Source organism: Westerdykella ornata (assembly GCF_010094085.1).
Source record: "Westerdykella ornata strain CBS 379.55 unplaced genomic scaffold EI97scaffold_13, whole genome shotgun sequence".
NCBI classification, from domain to species: Eukaryota; Fungi; Ascomycota; class Dothideomycetes; order Pleosporales; family Sporormiaceae; genus Westerdykella; species Westerdykella ornata.
The window spans coordinates 271,598-289,999 of NW_022986863.1; the positions used below are offsets into that span (position 1 = coordinate 271,598).

Genomic DNA, 18,402 nt, shown 5'->3' on the forward strand with positions numbered 1-18,402 from the left:
TTGTTGTTGTAACAGTCTCCGTACTGGATGGCGAAGTCGCACCTGTTGCGGAAGCGGTCACTGGTGCCGGGTCCGCAGTGGTGGAATTTATCCACCAACTGACACCTTACCACTGTGGCTGCGGCGGCGTGGGGGCACACTCTGGGGTCCCCAAAAAGCCATGTCATGATGTCTGGGGAAGATGCCAGAAGTGACACAAGTGACAGGTGAAAGCCAACCTTGACAGAGGAGAGAGCGCCGGCACTGCCACTGCTGCGAGACGTGTCCTCTCCTCGTCTCCTCCTCTGCTCTCCTCAACAGACGCAAGGGATAATAACCTTGATGAGGGTTTCCAAATAGCATCCAGCAGCACATCGGCGGCAGCAGCTGCCAGTCATCCAGACGGTTCCGCCGTGTGGTGTGTTGGGACGGCCCGAGAGACAACTGTCGGTGATGATCCGGCCGAGCCTTCTCTTCTCCTGTTCCAACAAACCTCAACTTCGAACTCTCGTTCATCAACCCAGCCGGCCAACTCAGGCAGAATTGCTGCTTCACTATCCGAAGTCTATACTCGGTAGGCCTCTGCGCGTAGTTGCCACCGAGCAGCCCCCATGCTAGCCCGGTCCTCCCCGGACGGATCCTCCGTGTGGGAGAGAGTTCTCTGATCGGAAGTGCTGCCCTTCGTCCCCGCCTGCACTGCTCGAGTGCTGAGACAAGCTGCGTCCAGTGCCAAGAGGGGCTCGCGAGTCGGTGGCCAAAGGTTTGTCCGATCCTCCGAGCCCACCAACGAACCCCAAGGTCGCAACACGTTGACCAGAGCCTTATCGTGATTCATTCCCGCCCATCTGGCCTCATCTGCCGCGGCTCAATCCTTCGTGGCGTTACAGTACAACCATGATTCAACTGCTATCTACCAGTATCAGCAACAGCACCGCGGCTCAACAGTTTTCTTCTTGTTTTTTTTTTTCTACTTCTTTTTGGCTTGGGCCTTGCACCTGCCCGACCGCTCTTTAGTAGCGCGCCGATGGACCTGATTATTCTGTTGGACAGGGCATTTATCTCGGCCGACCCCTCCGCTCCACCCCGGCGCACGTGCATGATACCACCTCTGCCATTGAGTGCTTTGGAAACAACAAAGCCCGGCGGGTCACAGCTACCTACCGCCCCGCTTGCATTGCAGAGATAACGCGCGTACCCAGTACATCTAACAGTATGGTGTGACGGAGTCGAGTGCCTGCGAAATCACCGTCAATGCGACTTCGAGTCGCCCGAGAACTCGCAGAGCCGCAACACCGCTGACTAATATTTCGCAACAGTCAGCCTTCATAGATGCAACATCTGCCGTCGCAACCGTCTCAGCCAGCAAAGCCGAGGTCAGCCGCATCAACCACCGTCAACCGCTTCGTCTTGCCATCGTCGAGTTTTGTACCTCTTTTTTTCTTTTTTCCCATGAGCCATATAGTCGCCGTCGAGTTATATCGTACCTGACGGTTCCTTGAATCAGTTTAGATCTCCTTGCCTGCGGCCACAAGCATTTCCCACCTCTATCCCGTACTGTAGAGCATCGTCGGTTACAGCCATCACCTGGGCGGCAACAAGGAACCAGATGTCACCTTTTGCTCGTCATACCCGAGGCACCAGCACAGAGCAGATATGGCCAAGCATCCTCGCAACCGTTTTCGAAATACTTGTAGTTGATAGTTGACGTCCATGTCAACTCAGATGCCCAACCGATTTCAGAATTGTGACCCAACTCAACAGGCGTCGATCTCCTGTGCGTCTTTCCGAGGTTGAGACTCGACAGCGTCTCCAAGTGTCAGATAGACACGTACTGTGTATAACGAGAAGAGCATCACATGCAGAGTGGAGTGGATCAGGACTCAGGATACCTAGGTAGGCTCGTCCCGTGGGTATTTTATTGTTGTCAGGTGCCTCCGTCCTCTTGCGATCCCGCAAAGTGGCGAAGCCGAAAGCCAGGGTGATCTCCACAAACCTGCCCCATCCTTCCTGGGTGGACGTTAGCACTCTTCCCAGTTAGTTCTCTGGCCGATCCGGGGCTAGTTTGCCACTACTCCTCAAACCCCATACTTGTATACGTCATCAGGTATAGCTCCGCGAAACTACCTGCGTACGGTACTGTGTACTGTGTACTGTGTACAGTACATGCGCCCAGCCAGTATTATGACGGGACGAGACAGTGATGAATTCGGGATGAGAAGATTCTATTTGGTTCTGCAATTGCAGTACTGTACACAGTAGCAAGCAACCTGGACCATGGGTTTGCATCTCCACAGTTTACCAACCCAATCCCCGATGCTGGCCTTACTATGCATTCTACTTACACAGTAGCACAGTCCGAAATCGAGTTTGCACTCTCTACCATCAGTGCTCCATCAGCCTCCACGTTCCTCCACAGGCCCCCTTCGACGTACGGGCATGCCCAGAATGGACATGAGGAGCGCACTTACGGAGCTACGTCTTCATGGGGGTGCTAGATGAGACGGTGTGCCTCCGAGTTGTGTCAAATTTCGTGGTCGCCAAACTTCCTTTCTCCCGGTTTGCTCCGGCCATTTCCATGTCTCCTTGCGTTGATCCTTCCAAGAACTCATGTCGGTCCTTAGCCGCAGGCAGGTTGAAGAAAATCTAGCGATGCTATCACGCGTCATTCATTAGCTGCTTGTCGCATAGCCTCACTGACATGGTAGAACCATGGGATCAGCAATGGACATACCAAGATTATCAGTCAGACTGCACGTCTGCGAGACGCAGTTTGTCACGAGGTCGAAGAAGATGCCGCACAAGCACTCGTCGTCCGCTTCAGGATCGCAATCAACGAGTCCGGCGCTCTCGTTCCAACAGTCTTTCTGCGTGGCTGGTCAGCTTCGGATACCTTGATGCGAGCCTAGGGTTCTACACGTACCGGACACTGCCCGATACTCGCGACTTGAGCACCCTGCGGATTTGGAATCGCAATGGCATTGACACCTGCGGCGATCACGGCAAGGAAAGCGAGATGCATTGTGTAAACGGGCGCCTTGGATTGCAGCTGGGATAACTTTTCCTGTCGCTTAAGCTCCGAAGAGTGTGAGTAGTCGATGATGGTATCCCGGGGCCGTTGCAAATGGGTATTGCCCAAAGGTTTGCGGCGAAGGCAGCGATCCCAGAAGCAATGGCATTCCCATTGTCTTATTATATCTCACTTTCGTGGTGGCGGCGGTTGCTACCGTCCTGTTTCAGCGAGATTGGACGTCCGCCGTGGCACCTCATGCACTACCGTTTCGAATCCACGCACCGGCGCGTTACGGAGCTGAAACGGCGAATCCAATCAGCCTGGTATTCGAATGTGTTTTGTGTGGGACATGGGGAGGTGTTGGGTTTTGGAGGTGATTGTTTGCATGGGCGCACCATGCATGAGAGTACGGTAAGTTTGATAAGGTGGGTGGGTGATGAATTGGATATCACGTGACGGGATAGCGATGTAGCGCTATCTTGAGGACCATTCATCATCTCTGGGACAGCAGCTTATAACCTCGGCTGGAGCACAATCTGGATTGTGCTTCCGACTCGAAGTGACTCAACCAAATAGTACGGCATTCCCGACATGCCTCGAAGCGTCAACGGAGATGGAACCAGCTCAGAGGCCAAACCTTCCATCCTGGCTCTCCGTAGTCGATTGCTATTATCGTCCAACAGAATCCGCCGCTCCACCAATGAGGCGCAGCTCCTCTGCCCTTCTAGAATGGATATGGGGTTCCGTCACCGAGCGATCAAACACTGTGTGTCGCAGATGCTGTGGTTGTTTCGCCTGCCACTGTAAGTAGGTGGCTGACGTGAATCGTGATGGTGTAGTGAGCATCGGATTAACTATTGAGTATTCGAGACGACTATCTTGGGTTTAAGGGATTCGATTCGGGGAAGATGTGGTTGTTGGGGGTTTCAGTTTGGTCTTCACGGCTTTGGTTCCTGAGGATCTTTGGGCTGCTCGGTCGTTGCAGACAGATGCGACGGACGATATACAGACCAAGTGAACGAGTCTAGTGTACGCGAGATTGGGTGTTTTTATTATAAGGCAAATTATATAACTATAGCATCTTGCTGCTTCTTTTTCTTGCCTGTCTCCAGCCAAACTCTTTCCTTCTTGTTCCTGCGACTGTAGACTATTTTTATTCGCCTAAGAAGCTATCTGCTCTTCTCTCGGGAGCTCTATAAATATTGTATCGTGCTGTTGGTATAGCTATGTTAAACAGCTTTTGACCTCTTGCGTCTTTACTCGTTACTTACTTTCTCTTGGTGTCTTCACTCTCTGTAACTCCTTAGATCTGTACATATTCGGAAAGCAATACTTACTATATTCTCCCCTGTGCGGTGCAGTGCATTGCGCCCAAGTCAGAAAGTGTGAAACCCATTGTTGATTCAACGTGCAGCGCGTTGAACCCTAAATGGACTATCAAGCACTGCTAGATTCCGACGCCCACCGCACGAGGTTCCGCCTCGTAGGTGCAGATATTGCGGGTTTCGAGAAGGAGGCGGGTAGGCTTGAAAGCACAGTGGATCTTACGATTTACCTAAGGGGCACAGAGATAGGAAGAGAGTGGGGTTGCTTGTCATGCATGTGTAAAGGAGAATAGAAATCCCCAGAGGAGAAAAGACAGAGAGTGTAAAAGAGGAATAGTAAGGAGTGGACATGCAATGTACACAGTATTAGATTTGTTTATATAGATGTCCACGATGAGCCCATGGGTTCGCAGTCCAAGTATGGAAATGCATAATATATCCGACAATGACAGTATACCATGGATGGCAGGGCCGAGGATTTAATCGAGGTGCTTGCTCGAGGATGTGGATGTCGAGAAAACATTCCTCGGGACCATTGTAGAGCAGTCCTTGTTGACATCATGCATTAAATCCATCTTCGAGACGTCCGAGTCGTGTTCTCCAGCAGACAGATCCACTTGCCAAGTTCCTTCAGTCCCACCCCAGTGCTGAACCACGCCTTACCTCGAATCCTACCGAGGTCTTCATTCCGGGAATCCGTCTTCCCATCTACTGAACACAGCACCCATGTCTTCGTTGCCTACAGCCACGCACCACCTCCCGTCAGGGCTGAACGCCACTTGCTGGATCGTGAATTTTGGCCCTTGCAACTGAACAGTGGTATGGGGTACAATCGACTTGAGTGGGTCGCTGATCCCCGTGGTAAGGTAGCGTGTCCCTGGTGGTGCCTTGGGCGGGCTCTTCTCCTTCTTCTCCTTCTTCTTCTCCACTACGACGACATCTTGGCCCAACCCAGCACTCTCCAGCTTTTGCAAATCCCAAAAAGAGACTCTATGCTTCTCGTTCCCTACACCCAACACCGGATGCATGCCCGGGGCCTGGAGGAGCCCAAAGCGAATGTAAAAGCGTGCGGCATTCGGGTGGTGGAACTGAAGTAGACGCTGAAACTTGCCGCCCCATGCGGAGCGTGTCCTGGGGACCTGTGCCGCAGCCACGTAGACCGTTTCGTCGCTATAGACAGCCTGACTGGGCGGCAGGGGAGGTGCGGCGGGTGGGTCTTTCGACGAGTCAAATGCGTCGATGCGCCAGAGGAGAATCTTGTCGTCCTTGGCTGCTCGTGACAGGATGAGGTCGCCGTAAAAGCGTACACTAGGCAATGTTATTTCGTCTAGCATGGGCTGAGGAATGGTTTCGTGTTGAGGTACCAGTCAATGTAATCGTGATGGATCTCCTTGCTGGAGAAGTGCGGATAGTATATACGAGCGGGATGATCCGTTCCAAGTGTTTCGTTGACGGTATCCGGTATCGTCCACTACGATTGGGTGTTAGTGTCACGGTTCTCAAGAGGAAGGCTTGCATGCGTACGAGATTTAACTGCGTATCCATGCCCCCAGAAAGCAAGTACTTTCCGTTCTGGTGCCACCCTACAGTCAGAACTTGCCGGTCGTGGCCACCTCCAAACAATAAGGTTGCCGTGGGCTTTGTTTGATGATCGGGATCCAGGGACCATAATCGGATAGTGTGGTCATAAGACGCAGATGCTAGATAGCTAGGGTTGGCTGGGGACAATGCTAAATCAGCAACTACCTGGAAGATGTTAGTTAAATGATGTGGAAAAAGAAACCAGTGGGCGCAATGCGGCGCAGTACCCACATCTCCATGCCCGGTTACCGTCTGTCATGCGGTTAGTTGACGTCTCCGACTCTTTTAAAAGGACTTTATACATTTACCAACTCCCCTGTCTTTACACTCAGGATCTTAATTCTAGGGTCCCCGCCAGCGACACATATTAGGGGGTCGCCGTTGGAGGCGCGTGACCATTCCAGACTGTTGAACGCCTTTGCTTCCTAAACGTTAGCGTGTAAGTGAGAGAGCATAGAGTTGGCGAGGTAAAAGACTTACATTGCCCTCTTTAATACCCTCATCCTCGAATAGACGGATAACCTCGATGTCGCCTCCCAATTCAACCACGCATCTGCAGATAGCAACCTGCACACCATTAGCAACACGCCCAGGGGCAGACACAAAGAGCCGCACGAACCAGTGATCCACCAGTCACGGCGAAAACTTGGCTGCTTCCGCGACCATTGTGCGGGTAGAATTTCACATCATACCAGGTAACTAGGAAGCATCAGCGCGCCGCACTGCAAGCCTGGGGGTGGTGATGCTTCGCGTACTCGGGCCCAATCTCTGCACCACGGATGGATGTACGTGACCGCGCGTCAATTTGGCAGAGAGCTGGTGCGTTGCGCGAAGCCTGAAGGGATCCACGTGGGACGACATGCCGGGGTCGAGTCGAATATGAATATGGAAGCTTGATCAAAGAAGCTGATGTAGGTGAGTCCCCAAACCTCTGCCAGCCCCACCCCTTCACCTCAACTGGCTCCCTGGAAGGCGGTGTCGTCCTCCTCCTGCCGTTAGACGGGAAATACAGACGATTGTGCAAAGTGGAGATGACTGCGAGGAACCGGCGAAGTTGCAGGTGCAATGCTTGCCACAGGAGTGTATGGGCTCACCGAGACAGGCTGGTGTTGAAGTTGGACGATCAACAACAACACCGGGGTGGCTGGAGCAGTTTAGTCTTTCTAGGAGCACTCCGTACGCACTCTGCAGCCGACTTCCACAACTCGTCCTCGTCTTTCTAGGAGAGCTCGAATGCGGCTACGTGCACAGAACACCTATCTGGTCTGCTATTGGCTGGCGGCTGCCAAAACCATCCTCACCTCACCGTACAGCTCTAAGGGTACCGATACACAGTCTCCCAATTGCAAGACGAACATCATCTTCTAGAGAGGAACACACCTACCTAGACGATATCTACTCTACTCGCTCATTTGCCCGGGATGGCTCAGCCACATAGGAGAGTTGGGACGGGCAGCTCCTCCAATGTTGACACGCATTTGTAGGGACATGAAATCCGTCTCCAGCTAACATCACCCACCAGCATTTAGAAGCAATCAGTCTTTATCCGCTCTTGGATTCTGCTACCAGTCCAGATCCTCTCAACTTGTTCGCCGCCAGCTGGCGTCCACGGTTCTATCCGGCTCCCCCCTCTCTGCCTATACTGGCACCTCTGCTTAACCCCAGCGGACCGTCTCCAGTATAATTTCTTTGCGTCCAGCAGCCATTCGCATACTCTTGCAACACGCGCTGATTCCACGCGGACTTGACAATTCATCTATCTCACACACTCGTTTGTGCGTGGTGCACGCTCTCAAACCTCGCGTTATCCGGTTTCTCTAACGTTCATTTGACCCTTGAACCGGACTTACCCAAACGCAAACGTTGAATAACGATATCTGTTTCGTCTTTTCTCTCAATCCCTATCCCCCGTTGCCTACAGGCAGCAAGACAGCCAGCTTCGATTTGTTGTTCGACTTGGACGCCTACCCCCGTGACGTCAACGACTCCTTGCTCAAATCTCGCGCCTCGTAGCTCAACGTGCCGTACACCAGTTGACCGACGAGAGCATTGATTGATATACATCTCTCCGATATGGAAAACACCACATTTATTACCATCCATGGTAAGCTTTACCCTGTCAATCGGTCATGAATCGACTGGGTTGCTCACATAACGGACCCTACCGAGGATGCTCACATCCTGTAAAGCTCCGACCCCATAGTGGATATTCTTGGACATACCCCTGACGAGATTGTCAACACTTCGGTTTGGGACCGGTTCCATCCCGACGATGTTCCCTTTGTCAAAATGAAGCACAAGCGAGGAGTGACTATGGACAAAGCAGCCGTACTCGCCTACGCGCGCATTCAGGACCGCCGTAGTCACTATGTTACATGCGAATGCTGCTTCTCTGTCGTATACGATGTCATGGTGTGTCGCACCTCCATTTACTGTTATAGTCACAGCAGCCAGAGTACGTGGCGTGCCGCAGTATTCCACTATTGCAATGCTGACTATTCTCCAGAGCGCGCCATGGACGCACCCTTGATACGGCGACTATTCACCTCCTCTCCAGAAGATCCACGCTATCACAAGATTTCCCATCTGTCAAGCAAGTTCTCGCTGACAGATAAGAAGCAGACTCATGAACCACTTTGGAGCAATTCGGCATCTATTTGGCAACGGACATAGAAGAGCCGGAAACTTCTGCCTTGAGCAGGCGGAACGTGTTGTGTTTGGTCACGACTGTAAGCATCGTCCAGAGACTTCTGGTCAATTTCCGCTCCAGCTTCCAACCTTCAGCGAAAACTTCCCACTACCTGAACTATTATCTAACAACAATGCTTCGGATATCATACACAACCAAAGGGTATTAAGCGCTCACCAAACAAGATACACACCTCTTCCTGTTCCAAAAGATCGATACGCATGTTAAAACACCTCAAGCCCCCCTAGGATTAGTCACCCCTCCCCACAGTAGGAGACTCCTCACCCAACGCCCTACCGTCCATCTCCACCGGCTGTCCCTCATTCACCCATCCTCCAGCCCCAGGCCCAGGCCCAGGCCCAGCACCAGCTTCCTCCTGCAAAACAGCATACTTGTACGATTCCGCCGCGGCTCCACCTTCCCCTCCTCCTCCCTGCTCATGCTCATGCGTCCGCTTATAATATCCCGTCGTAGGATCCAACTCAAACGTCCCCCCCATCGACCGATGACTGGCGTTCCGCTGCACACCCTCTCCGTCATGATACGCCCAATCTCGACCCGCGTACGCAGGATGTACCGTGCCGCCGACTACGTATCCGTGACGCTGCTGCTGCCCGTGACCATAATGGTATGGCGCGTGGTAACCCGGCGGCGATGCCGACCTAGGAGACCACGACGGACTTCTTACCGCCGTCCCCGCCCCGGCAGCAGTTGAGCTAGTCAAACTGGCGTTGCGGAGAATGTCGCTCATATTCATGTTACGCTCGCCGCCAGACACAGCACCGTTTGTGGGGTTGAGCGGCATGTACTTTGCCTCCACCATGCCGCCGCCCATGGCCCCCTCGGGCGCAAACCCACCATTTCCTCCTCCTTCTACTACTACCGCGTCAACCCTCCGTCGCACACTAGGATCGACATACCCGCCCGTCCTGATAATCGTACTCGTCCTCCTCCTTATTTCGTCTTTCAGACTCTTCCACCTCCCTATGTAGAAGAAGAGTAAAGCACCCAGGGCGATGACGCTCACGGCGGCGATGGCGATGCCTGCGATTGTGCCAGGGGATAGACGGGGCTTGGATGGGTCGGCGGGCGAGTTGTCGAGAGGGGAGGTTGGGGTGGATGCGGGTGGGGAGGGGGAGCCTTCGGCGGGGAAGGGGTCGCCGGGTTGGAGTTGGTAGGACGAGGTTAGGGCGAGGGAGTGTTGGGTTGAGATTGGGGTGGAGGCGTTCTGGAATGTATGGGTTAGGATTCGCAAGTGGCTGTCTATGCTGGTTTTGGTGAAAGGAGGGAAGGGGAAGACAAAGGTGGAAGGAGAGGGATGGAAAACGAGAAATGGAGAGATACGTACGGGATTGATCACACCGACCATGCCCCAATCCGTGCAACTACCCGGTGCGCTGCAGTAGAAGAAGACGGGCTCCGTGTCGTTGATCCGGACTCGCCATTTCGGCGGCTGTTGTCGTTCAGTCAGCCACTCAGTCCGTATATTATTATTCACTCCACTCCTCCCCGAGCGGCCGAAAAGGAAAGAAAGGAACAGGCGGCGAATGAAGGTTTACAGAAGAAGAAAACCAACAGACGGAAAGGACGTACATCATCGGGGATCTTGTCCACGGCATTGAAACCGCTGAAGAACCCGACGCGCTTGGAGCCCGTCATTTCGTACGGGATGCACGGGTATCCGAAGGCGGAGCGGACGACGCTGTGGTTGGGCGGGAAGAAGTGGAATTCGATGATCTGAGAGGGGAGAAAGATATGTTAGCAATCAAGCCTTGCTTGCTCGTGGCGCCTTGAGGGGCCTTGATTTGATGGAGATGGGATATTCGCGGAAGGAAGGAGGGAATAGACTGGGAGGAGGAGGAGGAGGAGGAGGAGGAGGAGGCTCGGGAATGGGACGGGAAGTGAAAAGAAGGACAAGAGAGGACGTACATCACCGACATCCGCCACCGTCACGTCCGGCTTGAATTTATGCTCCGCTTGTCCTACAGCTACTATGTGCGTGGCAGCAGCTTTTGGCGGCGTTGACGCTGTTGTCGAACTCGCACTCGCGCTCGGGCTAGGTTTCGCTGACGAGGTGGCCGCGGTGGAAAGGGTGGATGAGGATTTAACGGCATTGGTGTCGGGTTGTTGAGCCGTTGTTGTATGATGGGCTGTCAGGAGGAAGAAGAGGTGGGTTTTGAGAGTGAGCGAGTGTGGGAATTTCATGGTTGGGGTAGTGGTGAGCGAGTTGCAGTAGTGGTCGTGGTGGTAGTGATAGCGGCGATGGTATTCGTGACGGTAAGGCGTTCAGCACATCTATCTCGCGCCCGAGCTCGATCGATCGCCTTCTTAGTGAAAGTAAATGCGTACGTATAGGATCCTCGTAGCGTAGTATAGGTTTAATAGTCTAGTGTAGAGAAATCACCAATGTAGTTACAGTAAGTAGAAAGTAGACCAGAAAGAATCCAAGCCTCTCCCCCAAAAAACCAGCCGAGACTTAAAACGAAGGAGAAAGAGAAGGAGAAAGAACGCAGTACCCAGCCTCCGCATTGGCACCACTGAGAGGTACTTACTCCGCCTCCCACCACTGGCCATTCTCGCTCATCATCAAGCTTGTGACAATCCCCAAGCCCCAGAATCCCCATAGCCACCCAAACCACACAAAAACAGGGCCCACGAGAGAACCATGCTTGTCCGCAGTAGCAAACAAAGAAGAACACCCTCGGCCCTCAGGTTTCAGATCAATCGACATAGAGACCGACCACCTGATGGGGATCCGTGACAAGGCGCGGACAAAGAAGGAAACAAAGGCGTGGACAAGGACATCGCCACTGCCGCAAGGGCAAACGAGTGATTCGAACGTGGGAAGGGTCAAAGAGGCCTGCAGGTGTGCCTGGCGGGTGCGCGGGGTGGCTGGGAGGGAAGTATCCATTGAAGAGGTGGAAAGGCATGTGGGAGATGACAGCAGCACGCAGACAAGGGCTGGTGGTGTCTGCTAAATAATGAACGAGCAGATGTTTAACATCATGGCTCTAGCCGAGCATCCTCGGGAGCAGGGAATAATAATAAACACCATCGCTAGACCAGTGCACACGGGCAGTAGAGGAAAGTCAGCATGCTAATGACAACCAAGGGCTATTGCCACTTGAGATATATTTCATCCCTGAACCTACTAAAACAACTCCCTCACTCATACATTCCCCTATGTCCAGATCAAAAACGGAGACCGTTTTGCGCGCCTGGGACACAGCACAGCAAAGTGAGCCCATTCTTTCGGCAACCAAACGAGGCCCAATCCACGGGATCCGTAACGTAAACCAGCGTTCGCGGTCACAAGCGCTTTTCCCGCAACTGCGACCCATAGCAAAAGGGAAGACAAGAGAGGAAACAGAAAAACTACTGCCATTGCAAGGGGCAACGCCGAAGATCAGAATCCGAACCACCACCCAACGACCCTAGAAGAAACCCAAGGGAAAAGAGCATTGGTCGTAGCGCATTCGAATTGGCTCCTGCAGGGAATGGAAAGGAAGTCCGTCCAAGCACGACCCGTCGGCACAACGCAGAAAACAGTGTGGCATGGAGTGGAAATGAAGTGAAGAGCCGTAGAAGCGAAGAGCATTGGCCACATTATATATCGTACACAGGTAAACGCGTCCCAGACGGCGCCAGCGCCCGGACTGCGGGCTCGCATGTAACACCGAATGGAAACCGAAGGTCGGGTAAAAGGGAGTAGCACAACCCTCAGCTCTCTGACTTTGCCTCCTCAGTTACGGTCGTCAGAGTACTAGGTTCCGTCGGCTTCACTGCTGGAGGGGGGGAGGTCTGGCTCGGCAAGCTGGCTGTGGACAACGTCGGAGAGCTTGCCAAATGAGATTGCATCATTGTAGGCGTCGCGCTAGCACCAGATGACTGTGTCTGAGCAAGTTTGGCTCGGCGATTCGTATAGTCGCTAAGGCTCATCTTCTTCCGCACCGGTGGTGGGTTAGCGGCAGCGCCTACTGCGGGTGACATGGGCGATGCAGTTGGAAGCGAAATGGGAGATTGCGCAATCGGGGCCCCTGAAACAGAGCCTGGCGTTGATGCGGAATTCAGAGAGACTGCGGGGTGGGTCATGTCAGGTGGAGGAAGCTGGAGATGAAGGTCCACAGGTTTTGAGGGTGGTGCTGCGGCAGCGGGGGTGGTTGCAGACCCGATCGAAACCGTCGAAGAAGATGGCAGCAATGGTGGCAGCATCGAAGGTTGGGGTGCTTCTGGCGGCCTTTCGGCTTCGGGAGCATCAGGCATTTCTTCAATCTTTGATGACGAAGGCGTTGCCGCTGATTCTGCTAGAGTTGCAGGTTCAGCGTCTTTCATAACGACATCCGCCACTGAAGCAGTCTCCGGTTCGGTCTTGGCCACGGTGGGCGCGCCGACAGGCGCCGGGACAGGCTCAGCGTCTGGCAAGGTGTCCATTGCCGACGATTCTCCCTTGGGAACCAACGGCGAAGAGGGCGATCGTTTGTTGGACATGACATCCCGCAGGGCCGGCGATCTAGCTTCAGCCTTGACAAAGGCGGCCTTCTTGCACTCCTCCTGCTCTAGTCGTTTCAGCCGATCTTGATTGGCCATTTGCAGGAGCCTGTGAACGAAGCGCACTGGACGTCTGGGTGGACCTGGGTTCGCGGGAGGAACAGGTATCGCATTTGGACAGGAGTCGGGCCCATCCGTCTGCGTGGAACTGTCAACATAGACGGGCTTGGGCTTTCGCTCGGTCCGCCCTTTGGCCCTAGAGGTACCAGATGCCTTGCGCGCAACACCATGATTGTGTTCGCGCGGGGTCCGCGCGGTCGGCGATGGCTCCGAGTGACCCAGTTGTTTCTGTTGATCAATGTTAGCGAAATGAACTGCGGCCCGAGGGCGACGCCTTACAGAAGAAGGAAGGCTGGGTGTGTTCAGATTCGACCCAGCACTGTTCCTCTTCCCCCGTTTGCCTCTGTGTAGTTCCTCGTACTCCATCCTGTTGAATAACTGTTCCGATTGTTGTATCTTTCGCCTTTCGCGGTCAGACAGCTTGAGATCACCCGCATCAACCGAGAAATGGGTTGAGGGCGTGATGTCACGGCTCGTCGACTTGTGCGAACCAGAGGTCGACCGAGCATCCATATTGTCATCTTCAGGCCCATTACGATTGATGGTTTCGCTTCCGGCACGGCTGTTCGTGGCATGGCCTGTACTTAGCGGAGATGCCTGTCCTTTCTTCGATTTCCGACCCTTGGATGACTTCGCAGGCGGGTTCGTTTCTTGCTGAGCATTACCTCGCCTTCGTGCCCGCTCTAGGAGACATTCCCAGCCGCGAGACCTGTCGCATGCACAGCCACCAAAGTTGGAGAGGATGCAGGCAACCCAGGGCTCAATCTTCTTAAGGCCCTCATTTTTGATTTCCCCCTTGTCAAGCGCGTCGGAGATTTTTTGCCGGATCCCATCCTCGACTTCCCAGCCCATGGTAAGCTCTTCGCCAGCCTCGATATTCTTGTCGGAGATGAGGCAGAAGTGGAAATCAGTATTACCCTGGGTGACTATTTTCATAGAAACGTTGGGGTTGCAGCTCCGCCGCACATATCTCAAGAGGGTGCCCTCTTGCCGCGTATCGAGGTAGATGGGTAGATGAGGAGGGAAGAAAACGAAAGGTTCGGGATGTCGCAGAACTTCCCATCTGTTAGAAGGATCCTGGATGTAATCCTGCCTCCGACCTATCCTGCCTCTCAATTCACCGATATAAGACTGTGCCAGGACAGGAGCCTCGACAGTAAGATAGTTCCACTGTGGGTGTAGGCCATGCGCGGTTACTCCGAGGTCCGCGTCGGTCTGCTTCAAGATTGGCGGCGCCATTCGCTCCAGGTCCTCGATCGGTTGATTGATCCGTTGGAAGACATCAGCGGGTTGCAGACCGCCAGTAGCCTTGGCCAACTCCTCCCTGTCGGTGAGCCACATGGCGAGGTCGTTTGCGATGCCAATATCTGTGTAATCGTTCGAGTCGGGTGACGGAGGCGTCTGCTGGCGGTAGAGACTCATAAACTCGGGCGAGTAGATGTCGTTGGGACCATCTGGAGTCGTCGGGGATTTGACCGGGCTGTATCCATTCTGGGCAGCAGCAGTTGAACTAGCCCGCTTGCGCGACGGGGGCATGAGCGCAGGAGCGTCGTTCATGATGTTCACGGAGGCAGAGGAACGATGAGTCGTCTTGGGTCTCTTGGAAGGCGGCGGTTGGTCCCGTGGGCTTCCGCTCTTGCGCTCGGTTCCGTAGTGCAGGTCATTGTTGGAATGCACGGCCCAGCCATTGGCGTGGACAGATGCCAGCGGCTCCTTGACTCGCCTCTTGTGGTTCTTGGAAGTCGTCTTGGGCTTGCCTTTGCGCTCGCCGATACTGTGGAGTTGTTCGCGACGCTGCAGTTGCTTCTCGACAGCCCTCTTCTTGTCGATGGCTCGAGGATGGCAATCGAAGCATTCGTGGATCTCGGGCACGTGCTGGACCGACTCATAGTAGCAGACGATGTGCTGCCACGTATCGCACTTTTCGCAGAGCACGGTGTTGCCATCGTCCTCGAAGAAGCCACAGATGCACTTGATTGTCGACGATTCTTCTTCCTCGACAGTGCCATCTAGCGTGGGTGAGGCGTGGGTGAAGGGAGGACGATGGTCGCCGTAGAGGACGACAGAAGCGGGCTGAGGATCAGCAAGCGCCTTTACCGGAGAGACGTCTGTCATAATCCGGTTGGCGCCGCGCTGAGATGGTATGTGGATCGAGTAACGGTGTCAGCTCAGGCTCTAGGACCTTTTGCATGGCATGGCGCTCGATGCGCAACGACGGAATGGGGCCTGAAAGCGACTGCGCAAGCGGGATGCGGTCGTATGCCCTAGGTATGTGAGATGGATCTGCGTTGTAGAAGGGGAAGGTGCCGCTGAGGGTCAGAAGCGGGCAGAGATGAGGCTGTCGTGGCGGAACGGCGACGGACAGCGAGTGAGCGGGGGCTCGAAAGGGATGGAGGGACACCAGACGACGAGCCAGATGGAGCGCCTATCATGAGAAAGTGATTCTTTCGTCACGGAGAGTCGAGGCCATGCGAAGCGATCGCAGTGGAGGCGAGAGAGAGGGGGTGGGCGAGCAGAGGTTGGGAGGCGTCGACGGTGAGTTCAGACAAAGGAGGAGCAGTGGCGGGTCGAGCGATAAAGGGTCGGGCGGGCGCGCGTCGAAGTGATGATGAAGATGGGGATGGGACGAGAGCGTGAGGTGGAAGAATACGGCGGGGATGGGAGGCGGCGCGAGAGAGCAGGCGGGAGGAGGGTGGCAGCAGAGTGAATTGCGAGGAGAGGGAGAAGGGCAGGCAGATGGCATTGGGGGAAGGAAGGAACGAAACGCTTGGACCGATCTAGCCGGATGCGGGCTAGTCTGCGATGCGACTGTGCAAAGGGACGTCCCCCTCAGCCAGCGACCCCAGCTGGAGAGGGATGATGGGTGAATGGGTGATGGGGCACAGTTCGGCAGCGCTGCGCCTGGAGTTTGGGGTGTCAGGACTCGGGCGGTCCGCGTGGGTTGGCCTGGGATGCGGATCATGATGATGGGATTGTGTGATTGACCATGGGTGTGTGTGTGTCTGGTTGTGATTCCGGTGTGGGCGAAGGAAAAAAAGCCTTCCAAAGAGGAGGCATGGATATGATGGGTTCCATTCAAGGTTCCAGAGGCTAGCGGCGGGGGCGCCTTCGAGTCGGACAGGAGAGTTGTCTGTCCAGTAGTGTCAGCAGCAGCCGTGGGCCGCCCAGCGATGCGCGGCGGGGCTGGTTTTCATGCTTCCAGGCTGCGACCGACAACACGATGCGAGGAAAATATCACTGTCATCATAAAATGGCCGGCGAGGACATCCATATCCGAGCGGTCATTATTCTGTTACTGGCGCGTCGCGGAGTCGGCCGTCCGTGCCAATTCCTGCGTAGGCGTCGTGATGTGATGGGCCATGGCACCTCCTCCTCCCCTCACCGACGCCTCGTGGTGATTGGCTGCCCAAGAAAGCCAAGACAAGGCAGCGCTTAGTCAACCTATTCTCGCACGTCACGTGCAGATCGACGGTTCCAAGTGGAGGTTTGATGTTGGCGATGCCAGAATATATCCATCTGGAGCACCATCACCTACTAATGGAAGATGCGGAGATGCAGAACCCGGATATATAAGCGGAAATTGATTCGGTTAAGCATGTCGAGCAGTGGCCTCATTTAGTAAACTGCGGGACATGTTGCAAAGGATACGGGGTGTTGGGATGGGCAGAGCTAGTATTCGATCAAGAGTAGTCCCCTCTTTCCTTTAGCACGGATGCATAGATCTACCACTGTGTTTACAATTTGCGTGCCGGCCATAGTCAGCGTAGTATGCCGACATGCACGGTAAAGCCCGAATTCTCTCTCAACGGCGGTGTAAGGAGCTTATCGGGCACTCGCCATACATGGAATAAACTGTGGAAGCTCTTGAGCCAGGACTCAAAGACTTCAGGAGAACGCAGTTGTTGGGCAACAAGGCAAAGGGTAGGTCTCCGGTGCGGATCTGCCGACCGGAGTCGGCAAATGTTGGCGCACGTGTTGTTCAGAGGCTCGATGAGGGCGTCGTTGTAGACGGTGTCACAGGTAATGACCAAGTCGACGCCAACGTTTGCAGTGTCGCGGCCCTGGTGGAGGAGGGGTGGTAAGGAGGAGGCGTCCCATTCCCAATCCCACTCGAAGGTTTCTATACATGGCAGGTTAGGCTGGTTCAAGGGCTGTGAGCGTTTAGTCCGGGAGGAAGCCCTCTTCGCTGATGTGGTTGCGTTATTGGGAAGATTGTCGGAGATGTTCTGCTTCAGGATGCGGAGGACATAATGCTGGTCGGTAGCAATGTACCTGCTGATGGACGGTGCCAACGTCAGCGCCACAATGCCGGCGACGCCAGCACCCAGCTCCAAGGCGACAGTCTCAGTGGACAAGTAGCCGGCGGCGGAGAGGAAGTTGGACGAGGCAATCCAGTCAGCGAAAAGCGGCGTCACCTTCCAGACGACTGCAGCAAGCCAGGTTAGCGACGAGGAGGGACGCCTAGGAGTGGGGAGATGGGGAGATGCGGCAGTGCTGGCTGACCTGCTCCAGTGGTCCCTTGCTTGCGGTCCGAGGTGAGCAGCCCCCTCGAGTGGTGGATGGTCAGGTCTCTGCCAGCAACGCTGAGCTCGATGGCGGCTGCCTTGGAGTCGATGAAGCCCAGAGACTGATGAGAAGGGCCGTGTTGCGAGAAGACGACAAAGGCTTCTGATGAAGCGCAGAGGGTGAGCGTTGGTACGCCGAGGCGAATGTGTGCATGGTACCTTCTTCGGGATCGGTCACGGGCTTCCCCAGGATGGTTTGGAGATGGTCCATGATGATGTTTTTAGTCTTTTATTGTTGTGGTGATTTCCAGACAACAACAACAGTCCAAGAAAAAATGCGGAGGCGGGGGCTGTTCTTGGCCGCGCGAGAGATGTGGGTTCAGCCGCTGTCTGCTGCTGTGCTTTTTGGCTATCAGAAGAAGTGCACGCAGAACACACGCAGCTCACCACAATCAGGCCGCTCCTTGACCCCTTTCATAGCTCACAGTAACTTCACGCGTCACCCCGTATATTACGGAGTACTTCGTCCTATGCCAAGGTGTACCGGTCCTGTCGCGCGTCATCGTTGTGTTCAATAAATAGTGCCCCTGCTTGCCAAGCTGGAGTCCGCCACTGGAAACCGTCCAAGCTTCTCAACCCTCCAGCGTGAACAACAAGACGTCGGCCAGGCGCACATCGTCCTCCCCCACAAACCCCCTTCTCCCC

At 54.5% G+C, this 18,402-nt stretch overlaps 7 protein-coding genes across 7 annotated transcripts; 1 reads left to right on the forward strand and 6 right to left on the reverse strand.

Moving 5' to 3' along the window:
• Nucleotides 1-2,669: 2,669 nt before the first annotated feature.
• EI97DRAFT_459096 (uncharacterized protein) lies at nt 2,670-2,998 on the reverse strand (the record flags this gene model as incomplete). The annotated part of the gene is made up of 2 exons (XM_033800968.1): nt 2,670-2,843; nt 2,900-2,998. 2 exons carry the CDS (start codon nt 2,996-2,998, stop codon nt 2,670-2,672), a joined length of 273 nt encoding a protein of 90 aa, XP_033653167.1.
• A 1,999-nt stretch (nt 2,999-4,997) lies between these two features.
• Nucleotides 4,998-7,105, reverse strand: EI97DRAFT_419973 (WD40 repeat-like protein; the record flags this gene model as incomplete). The annotated part of the gene is made up of 7 exons (XM_033797013.1): nt 6,651-7,105; nt 6,515-6,594; nt 6,376-6,462; nt 6,198-6,320; nt 5,839-6,147; nt 5,679-5,785; nt 4,998-5,622 (listed from the first exon to the last, which is right to left on the reverse strand). Exons 1-7 carry the CDS (start codon nt 6,754-6,756, stop codon nt 4,998-5,000), a joined length of 1,437 nt encoding a protein of 478 aa, XP_033653168.1. The 5' UTR covers nt 6,757-7,105.
• An 863-nt stretch (nt 7,106-7,968) lies between these two features.
• On the forward strand, nt 7,969-8,568 carry EI97DRAFT_459098 (uncharacterized protein; the record flags this gene model as incomplete). The annotated part of the gene is made up of 3 exons (XM_033800969.1): nt 7,969-7,999; nt 8,099-8,350; nt 8,402-8,568. The coding sequence occupies 3 exons, from the start codon at nt 7,969-7,971 to the stop codon at nt 8,566-8,568; spliced, it is 450 nt and encodes a 149-aa protein (XP_033653169.1).
• A 1,580-nt stretch (nt 8,569-10,148) lies between these two features.
• Nucleotides 10,149-10,961, reverse strand: EI97DRAFT_66590 (uncharacterized protein). The gene has a single exon (XM_033802997.1). The coding sequence runs from the start codon at nt 10,787-10,789 to the stop codon at nt 10,343-10,345; it is 447 nt and encodes a 148-aa protein (XP_033653170.1). The 5' UTR covers nt 10,790-10,961; the 3' UTR covers nt 10,149-10,342.
• Nucleotides 10,962-12,304: 1,343 nt separating this feature from the next.
• EI97DRAFT_459100 (uncharacterized protein) lies at nt 12,305-15,307 on the reverse strand (the record flags this gene model as incomplete). Its single annotated transcript, XM_033800970.1, has 2 exons — nt 12,305-13,420; nt 13,472-15,307. The coding sequence occupies 2 exons, from the start codon at nt 15,305-15,307 to the stop codon at nt 12,305-12,307; spliced, it is 2,952 nt and encodes a 983-aa protein (XP_033653171.1).
• A 157-nt stretch (nt 15,308-15,464) lies between these two features.
• EI97DRAFT_66552 (uncharacterized protein) lies at nt 15,465-16,283 on the reverse strand. The gene has a single exon (XM_033802996.1). The coding sequence runs from the start codon at nt 16,152-16,154 to the stop codon at nt 15,621-15,623; it is 534 nt and encodes a 177-aa protein (XP_033653172.1). The 5' UTR covers nt 16,155-16,283; the 3' UTR covers nt 15,465-15,620.
• A 198-nt stretch (nt 16,284-16,481) lies between these two features.
• EI97DRAFT_419981 (uncharacterized protein) lies at nt 16,482-18,216 on the reverse strand. The gene is made up of 3 exons (XM_033797014.1): nt 17,917-18,216; nt 17,696-17,860; nt 16,482-17,618 (listed from the first exon to the last, which is right to left on the reverse strand). The coding sequence occupies exons 1-3, from the start codon at nt 17,966-17,968 to the stop codon at nt 16,951-16,953; spliced, it is 885 nt and encodes a 294-aa protein (XP_033653173.1). The 5' UTR covers nt 17,969-18,216; the 3' UTR covers nt 16,482-16,950.
• Between the last annotated feature and the right edge of the window lie 186 nt (nt 18,217-18,402).